We start from the raw sequence: 13,588 nt of genomic DNA on the forward strand, positions 1-13,588 counted from the left end.
GGATTGGTGTGCTCCTACTTAAAGGACACAAGGTAGGGGTCTATGACACACCTTTGGGGTATGGAACACAACTACAACAGATTCCAAAATTGTGACTTGGTTGTTTGTACCCTCACAAAAAAATTTTAAAAATACATTAAAAATAAAAATTCCATGTGAAATACCATTTGTATATCAGATAGAAAATAATCAAAACTTTAATATTGTATTGGCAAAGAAGTAAAAGAACAATGATTCTCATATATTGCTAGAAGGTAAAACTTCTGTGGAAAGGAGATTGGCAATATCTATCAAAACTGCAAATTCACATGTCCTTTGACCTAGCCATTACACTTCTAGGAATATGTGCTAAAGATACACTTTTATGAATGCAAAGTGATGAATACATTTATTACTACATTGTTTATAAAAGATAAAAAGGATCTAAACTGTCAATAGAGATCTTTTTTTTTTCGGCCCTCAATGTGGAGATCTTGTTAAATAAATTTTGATATATTCATCTACTGAACTACTATGCAGGTGATAGTAAGAATGAAGTAGTTTTGTGTGATACAGAATAATCTCCCAGATATAGTAAATAAAAACAGCAATGTTCAGAATATTGTGCTATTATTTTTATATAAAATTACATCTTTGCACAAACAAAAATATTTTCTCTCCCATATACTGTATTTGTGTATCTCTGGAAATGTATAGTCTCCTGGTAATAGTGCCTGCCTTAGGGAGATGGAAACTGGCTAGGTTGAGGATCTTTCTATCACACTTGTGTATCATTTGTATTATTTGAAATACAATCCTTTGGGGATGGATAATACTTGGCAAAAGTAAAAGAACAAGTGAGAATGACAACTTATAGAGCCAAGTGTATACTAATTTACTTAGGGAGCAAGGGCAAACTACACATGATTGAATTTATTCAAAAATCAGGTATGATGTCTAGACATTTTTAAATTTACATTTGATGATAGATAAATAATCTCTTTGCCAGTTTAAAATGATAATGATATTAGTATTGAGGGTAAGTACTGCAGAAAATCCTTTACATTCACAATTTCATTTAATGTTTCCAACTACATTAACATTAGAGCCTAAATTTGAGCTCAAAATGATCATTGGTTTACTAAATTATATAGGATAAGAAATAACTTTATATTCTGAACTATAGGTTTTAGGAAGAATTTAATAGGACAGTATTCCTCAAATTACTTGGTAAAATACAATAGAAAAGATAATGTGGGTTAAAGTTTGCCAAGAGATTTAAAAGTTGTCATTCTCAATAAGTGAATGCTACTTTACCTTATGAAGAAATAATCAAACTAGTTTCCACAGCAGAAAAATGTAGTCAGAGAGCCATCTGGTGTTCACATTTTAAAAATACACATTCTTCAAACATCTAATATACTTTCAGTTGCATGGCTATTTTCAATTTGCTGATTACTGAGGTAACTTCACCTGCCCTATTTTATGAGTCTGTGGATTACTCTGAAAGACATAAGTAATGGCAGAATCTGTGATTCTTCAATTTTTTTAATTTTAGCAGGAGTATAATAACATACATGAAACAGGTTCTCAGGTAATGTCTATCAAATGTAATTTAATCATAGTTTTATTACTGGGAAATAGCAAGCTAGAGAAAGTGAAAGATGAGGGGAAGTTTGTCTCAGTGTGTGGCAAGGATATTGGAGAAGGCAGGGAGGAATTAAGAGTCATAATAGTAGAACATTCTATCTTCATAAACTGTTAACTTTTGTAAAATACTCTTATTGCTATCAGCATAGATGATGAATTATTATGTAATTTACTTTGAGATACCTTGTTGCTTTATCAAGATCTCATAATTCTCAAATAGTATTTTTTTTTTTTTATTGAATGGTAACTGTGTACATTGATGCACTTTGGGGGTACAGTGTGGTGTTTTCATACATAATCCAAGACACTTCCATCAAACTGGTTAACATAGCCTTCATGTAACTTTCTTAGTTATTATGTCAAAACATTCATATTCTGCTTCAAATAGTATTTTAATTGTTATTTGTTCTTTACGAGGTTTTTGTTTCTGGTCTTTATCTTAAACATTGTTATTGTTATTATTAAATTTTAAGCCTTTTTAATTTTGTGAAGGCAAAAAGTGGAAACCAAATAAACACATGTATGTGTATAGAGAAAATAAAAAAATAATAAAATTCATAGATGCAAAAGAAATTATTTCAACTGAGAATAATTGCAAAATGAAATCAAGAGATTTTCTAATAAATGTATCTCTTATGTTTTAGAATGTGCTACTCTTCATAGTATGGTAAAAGGACTACAACAGACCATTGAATATCAACACAATTTGAAAAGTAAGTTAGGAAAAAAAATAAAATCTAAAAAAGCATGACTTATTTGACCACCTTTAAAAATAGAGAGTTAAGAGCAAGACTCCTCGCTACTTAAAAGTACTTTCCTAGATGATTATAAAATAAGAAATTCTATGTTGGACAAAGTCTTTCAGTCATATTCTGACAGGGGATGTTTTATAATAGGTCACAATAGTTCTTTTTATTATTTTTAAATGTTTATTATTACTTTCAAATGTTTGGAAATATATTTATTATCAGTCACACTCTTGGTTTTTAATTACCCTGTGTTCAGTTTTGAAAGGTGGGTTTTTAGTAGTTAAATGATTTTTTATTCAAACCATAGTGATAATTTACCATTTAATTTTTTGTCATTGACTAAGACTGTCTTTGTGTAAGTAAAGCAAACATATTTAGCCTATCTTATTTTAAATAATCATGTTAACTTGATAAGTTTACCATTCACAAAACAAAGTAACCAAGTGTTTTGCTATTCTGATTCAGCTATGTAATAGTTGTGAGATTTTCCTCTCAGAGAATCAACTAAATTGCTATAAGGCCCCTTCCAACATAGAACTGACAACAAATAAGCATTGGAGAAATAGGGAAAATTGTATAAAATAATCTTAAAGTTTATTTTTTAAGTCATTTTTTAAAATTTTTATTATTTTTTGTTGTTGCAGTTTTTGGCCATGGCTGGGTTTGAACCCACCACCTCCAGTATATGGAGCCGGCACCCTACTCCTTTGAGCCACAGGTGCCTCCCCCTTAAAGTTTATTTACTAGTAGAAAGACCTAAGAATAAACCAGAAAACTATGTTTTTATGAAAAAAATGTGGGGGAAGGGGTCTCCCATTACCAGATAATAGCATACTCTTAAGCCATTCTATAGAAAATAATATGGGTATTGGCATAGAAATAGAAAAATATATCAGTGGAAAGAACAGACAATCTAGAAACAGGCTTTAATATATATGGTAATGTATAACACAAAGAATATTTCAGTTATTGGAAAAGAATAGCATTTTAATATAATAATGGTACAACTGGCTTTCTATCTGGAAAAAAGAAAGTTGGATTCTTTTCTAATATCAAAATTAAATTCAGTTTTACAAAAATTTTATCAGAAAATTTAATATATTTGCCACAAACACCTAGAGGACTAGACTCTCAGAAGTAAAGAATTTTGTTATTTCTTCCCTTAGTGGTTCCCAACCTCTGAGAGATAGACCCTATGGAAAAAACAAGGGAGAGCAATTAAAAAGCTAAGAAAAACTTCTTTCCCACTTTTGTTGAATCCTTCCAGCCACAAATCTAGCTGGTGATGAGGATCATGAAAACTTTCAGTTAAATAGGAAATTAGAGGTTCACATTGATTCAGATGTTTAGTCATCAAAATTAACTGCAGGGTTTTAAAATTTGCCCAAAAGGTCATTAAGGCATTGTTTCTAGTTACCCAAACCAGACACCTAAAAGGTGAAGACTCTCCCCTCTCTTTCTCTTTTGCCTCCTCTATCCAGTCAGTTCCTAAAAAACCTGGAAATTCTACCATCTAGATGGTTTTCCTCAGTGCCCACTTTTTTCCATACTGTCACTGGCCTAATTTTGGTTTGTTATGTCCTATTTGATCTAGCCTTACTAATCTCATTTCTCTAGGGTCAGCACTCTCCATCATGATTCACATTGCCGGATGATCTTTTTAGTATGTAATTCTTAATCAGTTCACTTACTCATTGTTCAAAATTCTTTAAAGACTCCCCATAATCTTTAAAACAAAATCCAAAGTCATTTATATATAATAGATCCACCTTGGTGATATGGCTCCAATCTATATAGCACCTCCTCCTCACACTGTACACTCCAACAATGTTGTACTTGATTTATAGTTTTTCCAAATATGCTGTATTCACTCAAGGCCTTCTGTGCAATTTTGTGTGTTTAGAATTCCCTATCTTAACACAGGAGAAGCCTTATCACTTAAATCTCAGCCCAAATGGTCCCCCTTCTCTAAATCCTTTCCTGACTTCAAGCTGATTTAAACTTTCTTTTCTCAGATTTCCACAGTATTTCAGATACATTTTCCCTATAAAACAATTAACATATCATATTATAACTACTAACACATCTGACTCATTAGGGGTTTGAGTTCTTTGAAGAAAATGACTCTCTTTTTGTTTCTACGTTCCCAGTATCTAGCATAGAGTCTAAAGTGTAGTAGGTACTGGACATATGTTTGTTGAATGCATACGTGAAGGAAAGCTAAAACATTAAACATATCCCCATATTAATCAAAAAGTTGAATTTGTTCTTTGATTATTTTTATACAGATGAAAATGAACAACTAAAGAGAAATGCTGATCTTATAAAAGAGAAGTTAAAATCTCATGAACAGGTGAGTTTATATATCAACATATTCAATCAAGTCCCTATAGAGCAGTGGTTCTCAAACTTTTTGGCACCAGGGATCAGTTTCATGGAAGACAATTTTTTCACAGATAGCAGGGTGGGGGAAAGGAAGTGGAGCTCAGGTGGTAATGCTGTGTGGCCCAGTTTCTAATAGGCCACAGACTAATACTGGGGTTGGGGACCATAGCTGATTGTTTTCATTAAAAAAACATAGCCAAAATTTGTGTGTATGCAAATATATATTATATATAATCACCAAAATATTTAATAAATGAAAATTTATTTTTAAAGTAATGCAAGTTTTGAAAAGCCTAATCTTTCTATAAGATATAATGTACTAATACATCACTTGTATTAATTTTTCTTTCACTAAAAAGAGACACAGTTATTTTGCTACACATTTTCAATTACATTAATAGAGTTTTTACTCTGACGTATACTCTACTGATTAGCACTTTTGAACACTTTTTATTATAAAGTAAATGACTCTGTACTCTTTATAATTGGGATAATTGTTGAAATTTCAAATGAAGGGGACATTTTATATGGATCACAAATTAATTCTTTCTCAAGGACCACCATACCTTCTGCAACTTTCCTTATCTCCTATAGGAGCAATATGGTACTAACAATCATAGGCAGTGCCTAAGAAATATAAAAGATGCTTAATAAATGTTGGTTCCCATTCCTCTGCTCTTTGAGGGGACCCATTATGCTAACTTACTCTCATCTCCTAAGAAGCAAACTCAAGTTGGATCTATAGATTTTAATTTGAATCTTCTCTAAATTCAGTCTGGTTCTTCATTTAAGAAACTTGCCCAGGAGTTGGGGTAATACTCAGTAGTAATTAATAGCACTCTGGCTGTGCTCTTGGAAAATATAGCATTTCATTGCCAAGTTTGAGGTGGTTTAAGTATCTCTGGAATGTTTCTTGTTTTTTGAAAGGGCCATTTATGCAAAGTGGCTCCCAAATGCTGAAGGAGCTGAAAATCCAAAGAAGTAGGCAAACAAATTCAGTTTGTTGGTACAGAATGATTCATTAGGGGAACTTAGGGACAGAAGCCTAGCCTTTGGTGGCTACAAGATAAGTAGATATCCACACTGCAGCCCACTAGACTCAGGGCTTATATCTCAGGGGAAAAGTATATGTGGTCTGAAAGGAATGCATAGGTGGCTATGGGCATTGCAGCTATGATATATGCAACATGATCAAGAATTTTAGAGAAAAGGCAAGTAAATAATGTTCCTACATAAAGAGTAATAAATGACCTAGACTTCTTAGAGGCATTCCTGGACTTAAGGTTAGTCAGGAGTCACAAAGCAGATAAACTTTAAATTAAAATCACTATTGTCCTCACACATTCCATCCACCCCTCCCACCTTTTTTTCTCTTTTTCCTTTATTCTTTCCTAATCCCTTCCATACCTTAACTCTAGAGTTTAATAGTAGATGGTGAAGTCAGGTTGGAATCAGGGAAGGAAAATTTTACCTCTTTTCTTTCCTAAAATTTCAAGCCCTATGATATTACTTTGTCTAGAATACTATAGGAATTTTTAAAGGGGGTGGAAATTAAAGAAAAAACACTAAAACCCAAGATTCTGAACTTTTTAAATAGCTGCTATTCAAAGCAAACTAAAAAATTACCTCAATCCAATGAGAGTTTGACCTTTTTTTTAACTTCCTCAATACCATCGAATATCTTTTAAAAGCTGTGAACCCTTTTTGAGAAAAATACTCACAGGCACACATATGCGCACACACGAGTATAACTTTGCATAACATTTCAGAAAGTTGAGGGACCCTCAAAATCCCATTCACTGAGTCTAGGCTAAAAGTTATGACCTAAATAATTTTTACGTCAGTGTGCACACACAAGGTGGGACAATTACATTTTTAAACCATCCTAGAAAAAGTGCTACGTACCTCATTGCTGAATATCACTATAGTCACCTTATAAGTACTCCCTTTGGGAAGCTATGCACTGACTGCAGCATCTAGCTCACCCTTCAGAGCACTTTTTCTAGGATGAGTTTGTGAACTTAATTGTGAGGCCTCCTATAAGGACAACTCTGATGGCCATTCCAGAAAGAGTTCCAAAATTCCTTACAAGGGTGGACTAAGCACTCGCATCAATGCATAGCTTCCCAAGGGGAGTCCTTTGAAGGTGACCGCAGTGATATTCAGCAATGAGATATGTAGCACTGTTTCTAGGATAAGTTCACAAACTTAATTGTCCTGCCTTCTGTGTGTGTGTGTGCGGGTGTCGGTATGCCAAAAAAATGTATACACATTTAAAGTGGCATTATCTATGTATTACTTTTTCACTGACGGTAGCCACTTTGAGCACCTCTTGTAATCGCAGAAGCTAAATATGACTTGTATTCATCTTTTGTTTTCAGTATATATTGAGTATTACAATTTTAAAACATTTTTCCACCATATATACACATATATGGGGGAAAGGACAGAGAAAGAGAACTCAGTGGGAACACAATATTGAGTACCAGCTTTTGTGATATGTGGAGACTTTTCTTGACCTCTTGCCTTTATTATTTCCTTTTTTCTACTCTCCTACTTAATTCTTTCTGCTTTCCTTTTCTCTTGCCTACATCTTAGGCCTGTGAGTAGTTTCTTTATGTAGATACATCCCCCTGGAAAAATGTAAAATTTGTCTTGAGTGCTTTCTGTTCTGCTGTCTACTCTGAATGCTCCTCTTTCTGTTCTTAGCATGATACATCTATCTCCCCTTTGCGTCTATAATTTAAGGCACTAATCTCAGGCAGCTATCAAGGACTTTTCGAATCCCAAATTTATCTTTCTCCTGATGCCTCCCCCTAAAGCTAACCTTTATTACAAGTAATGCTTTATCTCCTTCTGGGAATTAGAAATATTCATATAATTTTCAGAAACAGAGCTTCAACCCACTTTCAAAGGTATTCATCCTACATTACAGTAAGCTTGTTAGCTATAGAACAGTCCCTTCTGTTGTCTCCAAAGTATCGTTTTACCTCATACTGAATGTACTTTAATGTTGTGGTATCATTTGTTCATGCAGTTAAGCTAAATATTTTGAGAATCCATAATATGCTAAACACTGATGATGAGTATTCAGGAAGCAAAGATAAAAAAGACATTGTTTCTGTATTATCTTTATCTCTTTGGATCAGAAATGGGTCTTTCTCATGGAATTCATGAAGCAGAGAGTACAGTGGTTGTTCGCAGGAGTTGTTGGGGTAGGGAGATATTGGTCAAAGGATATAAAATTTCAATTAGACAGGAGGAATGAAATTCAGTAGATCTGCTGTACAATGTGGTGATTGTAGTTAGTAACAATATTTCATAGACCTGAAAATTCTGAGAGTAGATTTTAAATGTTCTCACCATAAAAATATAAGTATGTGAGGTATGAATATGTTAATTAGCTTGATTTAGACATTTAACTAGATATACAGGGTGTCCATAAAGTTCATGTGTAATCTACTCGGTTAAACTATTTTAAATTGCACATGAACCTCTATGTCTATCCTTTGTATATTTATCTCAAAACATCAGTCAGGCACAATGATAGTCTTAGCTACTTGGAAGGCTAAAGTAGAAACATCCTTTGAGGTCAGGAGTATAGGATCAGTCTGAGCAATATAGCATCTCTAATAAAAAGATTTTGTTTGAGGGTAGAAGGGTCCACCAGGCCCTGCAGTGGGGGAAAAAATCTGCTCTTTGCCTTAAAAAAAAAAAAAAAATATATATATATATGTTACGTATATGTTATGTATACATGTTATATGTATATATTTACACATATATATAATGTTGTATACCATAAATATATATAATTTTTATTTGTCAGTTTAAAAATAGCATTTAAATTACATAAATAAATATATTACATACATGCAAAATAAAAAAAATTGATGTTTCTCAAAGCTGATTATTCAAATGAACAATATTTTTCCCTTCTAGATATGATTACATATCAAATACTGTGTTAATATAAACTAAGAATTTTATCTTTCTAATTAATCAAAAGTTGTATACCCATATTTCCTTTTCGAATGAATATATATTTTAATCTCTAGGAACATAAGGATAATATTGCCAAACTTATGAGTGAAATGAAAATCAAAGAGGAGGGACATAAGATAGAAATGAGCAAACTTTATCAGGACATGCAGAAAAAAAGTAAGTTTTTAAATGTTTAATTTAATGAATTCCACAATATCATGAAATAATTTAAATATGTGTATGTATGATTTTTTCAGTGGTAGCCAATATTCTTGAATGAATGCTGCCTTGACGCATTTTAATTTAGATTTTGTAGCTTTCTACATATTTATGTATAGAAATACATTTTCTAATTTTGATTCCTATAACTACAATGTAACATATACCATATGACTCAGAAATCCTACTCTTAAGTATTTGCCTAAAAGAAATGAAAGCATCTGTATCACAAAGACCTGTTTGTGAATATTTATAGCAACTTCATTCCTAAGGGCCCTGAACTGGAATCAAGCAAATTTGTTAGTTGGTAAATAAACACATCGTGGTACATCCATACAGTGGAAATTATTCAGCAATGAAAAGGCACAAACTACTGATACATTCAGCAATATGATCACTTGAAAAGCATTACAGCAAATGGAAGAAGCCAGACCCAAAAGGCTATATACTGTATGATTCTGTTTTTATAACATTCTGGAAAAAGGAGACATTATGATGACAAAAGTCAGATCAGTGTGCCAGCATGTGAGTAAAAGGATGTACTGCAAGGGACACAAGTGCTATTTTTGAAGCAATGGAAACTTTTATTAGTATTTCTTGATTGTAGTGATGGTTAGATTATGTATGTTTGTTAAAACTCATCAAACTTTATACCTCAAAAGGGATTTTGCAGGGCAGTGCTTGTGGCTCAAAGGGGTAGGGTGCTGGCCCCATATTCCAGAGGTGATGGGTTCAAACTCAGCCCCGGCCAAAAACTGCAAAAAAAAAGCAAAAGGGATTTTGCTATATATGGGTTATGCCTCAGTAAATCTGACTTTAAAAATATGCAAACTCAATTATAAAAATTTTAAAAAGGAAATAAATACACTAAGATTCACAGAATGGCAATATCAAATATGGAACTTACATTTACTCTGATTAACATAATTGAGGAATAAAACAATGTAATGGTAAATTTTGATAAAAAACTGAAAATTATAATAGAGAAATATATGGAGCTGAGTGTGGTGGCACATGTCAATAATCCCAGACACTTGGAAAGTTGAAGTAGGAGGATCACTTGAGTCCAGGAGTTCAAGACCAGCCCAGGCCACATGGTAAGACCTCATCTCTAAAAATATTTAAAAAATTAGCCAGGCATGGTAGCACATGCCTATAGACCAGCTATTTGGGAGGCTGAGGTAGGAGGATCACCTGAGCCCAGGAGTTTGAGGTTGCAAGGAGCCATGATTATACCACTATACTCCAATATAGACAACAGAGTGAGATCCCATCTTGAAAAGAAAAGAAAGCAAAACAAAATAAAAGAAACACATGAAAATGTGAGTGCTGAAAACACAATAACTAAAAATAAAGTTTCAATGCATTGGTTTAATAGCCAATTAGATACAACTGGAGAGAGAATTAGTAAGTTGGAAAATAAATCAGAAGAGAATATCCAACCCAAGGCAGAGAAATTCAAGAAGATGACATATATAGAAAAGAACATATGAGACATAGGAAGTAATAGTATATTCTATGAAAGGCTGTTGTCTCTGTATTTAGTGTTACGACTAAAGTTGCTGCAGTCAGAGGAAAACTGGATATGAAGTAGGAAAGAGTGAGGATGAACTAGAGCCTGAATCTTTCTTACACTCCTTGTAACCTGATGACATGGTGACCTACAGAAAAAGATGGTGCCCTACAGGAAAAGATGGTGTAGCCATAGAGCTGCAACGACACCTGGCATAGGATTCATATCAGCTAAAGGAAGAAATCTGGTTGGAGCTTTAAAAAACTATGGAACTCAACTCCCATATTAGTAAGGTGACCTAGTGATCAGTGACAATTCAAATTTCCTTGTGCTTAGAAAATAATAGATGCTGATTTGGTGAGACAGCCAGTGACACCAGATGTGAACTGCAACATTGCCTAGCATGCTAATTAGCTCAGAAGGTTTCAAATCTTGTGCATATGTCTCCTGTAGCCAACTCTAACTTAGAACCACATAGGAAAGGGAATTCTGAAAAACATAGCAAACATACTTCTAATTTAGCTAGTACAAAACCACCAAAGATAGAGGGGAAGTAAATGGGATTAAAAGTATTGTAAGATTTTTATATAATGTCTGTAAATTGGTAAAAGTACTAATTTTATTAGATTCCAGTAAATCAAGTGTGCATACCATATACATCAAGTAAACATTAAAGGAAGAATAAAAGAATATTTATCAAGCTAATGACTATCAAGCTAATAGAGGAGAAAAAGGGAAATAAAAATAGTGATTCAGGGCAGCGTCTGTGGCTCAGTGAGTAGGGCACCGGCTCCATATACTGAGGGTGCTGGGTTCAAACCCAGCAAAAAAATAGCCGGGCATTGTGGCAAGCGCCTGTAGTCCCAGCTACTCGGGAGGCTGAGGCAAGAGAATCACCTAAGACCAAGAGCTGGAGGTTGCTGTGAGCAGTGTGATGCTGCTGCAGCACTCCACCAAGGGCGAGAAAGTGAGACTATGTCTCAAAAAAAAAAAAAAATAGTGATTCAGTCCAAATAAAGACAAGAAAAAAGAAGAAAGGAACACAATGTAAAAAACAGCAAATAATAAGCTGATAGATTTAAACCCAAATATATCAGTAAATGTATTAAATGAACTTTGACTAAATGTTCCAATTAAAAGACAAAGATGATTAAATTAGATAAATATTAAAATCTTCTAATATGATTCTTTAAAGCTATACACCTAAAGTGTAAGATATAAAAAAAAATAAAGCAAAAGATGGAAAAGGATATTACATTTGCATGGTAACCAACATAAAGGTGGCATAGCTATACCAATATTGCACAAAGTATACTTTAAAACAAAAAGCAATACTAGAGACAAGGATAAATATTTCATTATGATAAAATTAATCCACCAGAAAAATATAACAACAATTCAAATTTACATGTACCAAATGATAGAGCTTTAAACATATGAATCAAAAGTTGGTAAAACTCAGTGTGATGTAAGTATTCCTAATTCCATATGAAATCAGCACATTGTACCCCATAAATGCATTAATGTATACATGATTTATGTGTTTATGATTTAATTAAAAAAAAGAATGATTTAAAAAAATTGGTAAAACTAGTGAGAGAAAGAGACAATTCCACAATCATAGTGAAAGATTTGAATTCACCTCTTTTAGTAGTTGGAAAAGTACATAAAAACATACAAAATCAGTAATGATATAGAAAATTTAAACAATAAAATCAACAAATTGACACATATAAAAATTATATCCAATAAATGCAGAAAATGTGCTATTTTTAAGTATCCATAGAACATTTAAGAAAGTTGACCATTTCATGAACCAAAAAGCAAATTTTAACACACTTCAAAGGTCTGAGTAGATACTTTGGCTGCTTTGCAATTAATGTAAAGTTGGTAAAATACAGATAAATAGAAAACCCCTATATGTTCAGAAATTATTTCTGAATAATCTATGAATCAAAGATAAAATCCTAAAGGAAATTTTAAAAATTAAGCTGAATTATATAAAAAACATTACATATCAAAATTTGTGGGTCACTGCTAATGCTGTGTTATATGGCCATAAGTATAAATACTAGAAAATGCTAAAAATAAATTATCTAAATATAGATATATATTAGGAATTTAAGAAGCCCCTTATTTGCAGGGATGATGAACTAATTGACTCTTTCTTTTCTTTTTAAAATCAAAGATTTCCTTGAGGCTCCCATCCCAGATGGCATGGTGTCATTGATAGTAATAAAAAAATAGAAGAGGAAATTTGATGAAGCATAGAGACATGATGGAAACACAACAGAGGCCTAATCCTATGAAGTAGTATAGCAGGGGCTTAATGAAGCTCTAGAGAGTCATCTACTAGTTTGGGCCTTTTACATGTGGGACCCCAGGCTTTGTGACCCTCTTTAACCACAGGAATTATTTATTCTTTTTTTAGGTTATTGATGTTTAAGAGTACAACTTCGTTAATTTATTCAAAAGCATTCAATGAATGACCTTTGTGTTTGAGCATTATGCAGGGTCTTATCGAAAATATATTAAAGGTCTACCCTATACATAAACAATTTCTAAAATATGTTTTATTAATAAAATTTACTTTCTTGTAAATTATTTAAAATACTAAAGAAATATAGGCCTTTATTTTTAGAATGTTAAATTAATGAATTTTATTTACTTTTATTTTATTCAGTTGAATTATGTGAGGAAAAGCACAAAGAACTAATAGGGAAAAAGGAAATGGAAATTTCAGAGTTAAATGCAAAGTTAAGAACTCAAGAGAATGAAAAACAAAGTGAAATAATCAAGCTACAGCTAGAGGTAGGTTTAAGAGTCTGCTAAACTAGAGGACATATCCCTTAGTCTAAACTGCTCTTGGATTATTTTTCATCACAGTGAGATAAATTTTGGGACTAAGAACAATCCTGTGAGAGGGCTTCCATACCACTCATTCTCTACCAAATGCAATGCTCAAAGACCATAAAACTGTCACCTACACTGCTTTTCAGCACTTGGCCTAAAGGTGGAACTCTTCAGTTGTTCAGAATGTCCTAGTTTCCAGAAAGGGTGTTGTTTCCTCTGAGAGTGGGAACAGGTAACTCAGGGATTACCTGTATTT

The 13,588-nt window shown here is 32.9% G+C and overlaps 1 protein-coding gene across 1 annotated transcript in view; it reads left to right on the top strand.

Annotated features, from left to right (window-relative positions):
• Positions 1-13,588, top strand: part of CCDC152 (coiled-coil domain containing 152) — a 30,512-nt gene that overhangs the window by 15,018 nt on the left and 1,906 nt on the right. The window contains exons 4-7 of the mRNA XM_003792959.3: positions 2,274-2,342; positions 4,667-4,731; positions 8,822-8,924; positions 13,163-13,290. Coding sequence (XP_003793007.1) covers positions 2,274-2,342; positions 4,667-4,731; positions 8,822-8,924; positions 13,163-13,290 — 365 coding nt within the window. The remainder of the gene's footprint in view (positions 1-2,273; positions 2,343-4,666; positions 4,732-8,821; positions 8,925-13,162; positions 13,291-13,588) is intronic.

Source organism: Otolemur garnettii, unplaced genomic scaffold (genome assembly GCF_000181295.1).
Source record: "Otolemur garnettii isolate 467f Iridium unplaced genomic scaffold, OtoGar3 scaffold00063, whole genome shotgun sequence".
Taxonomy (NCBI): domain Eukaryota; kingdom Metazoa; phylum Chordata; class Mammalia; order Primates; family Galagidae; genus Otolemur; species Otolemur garnettii.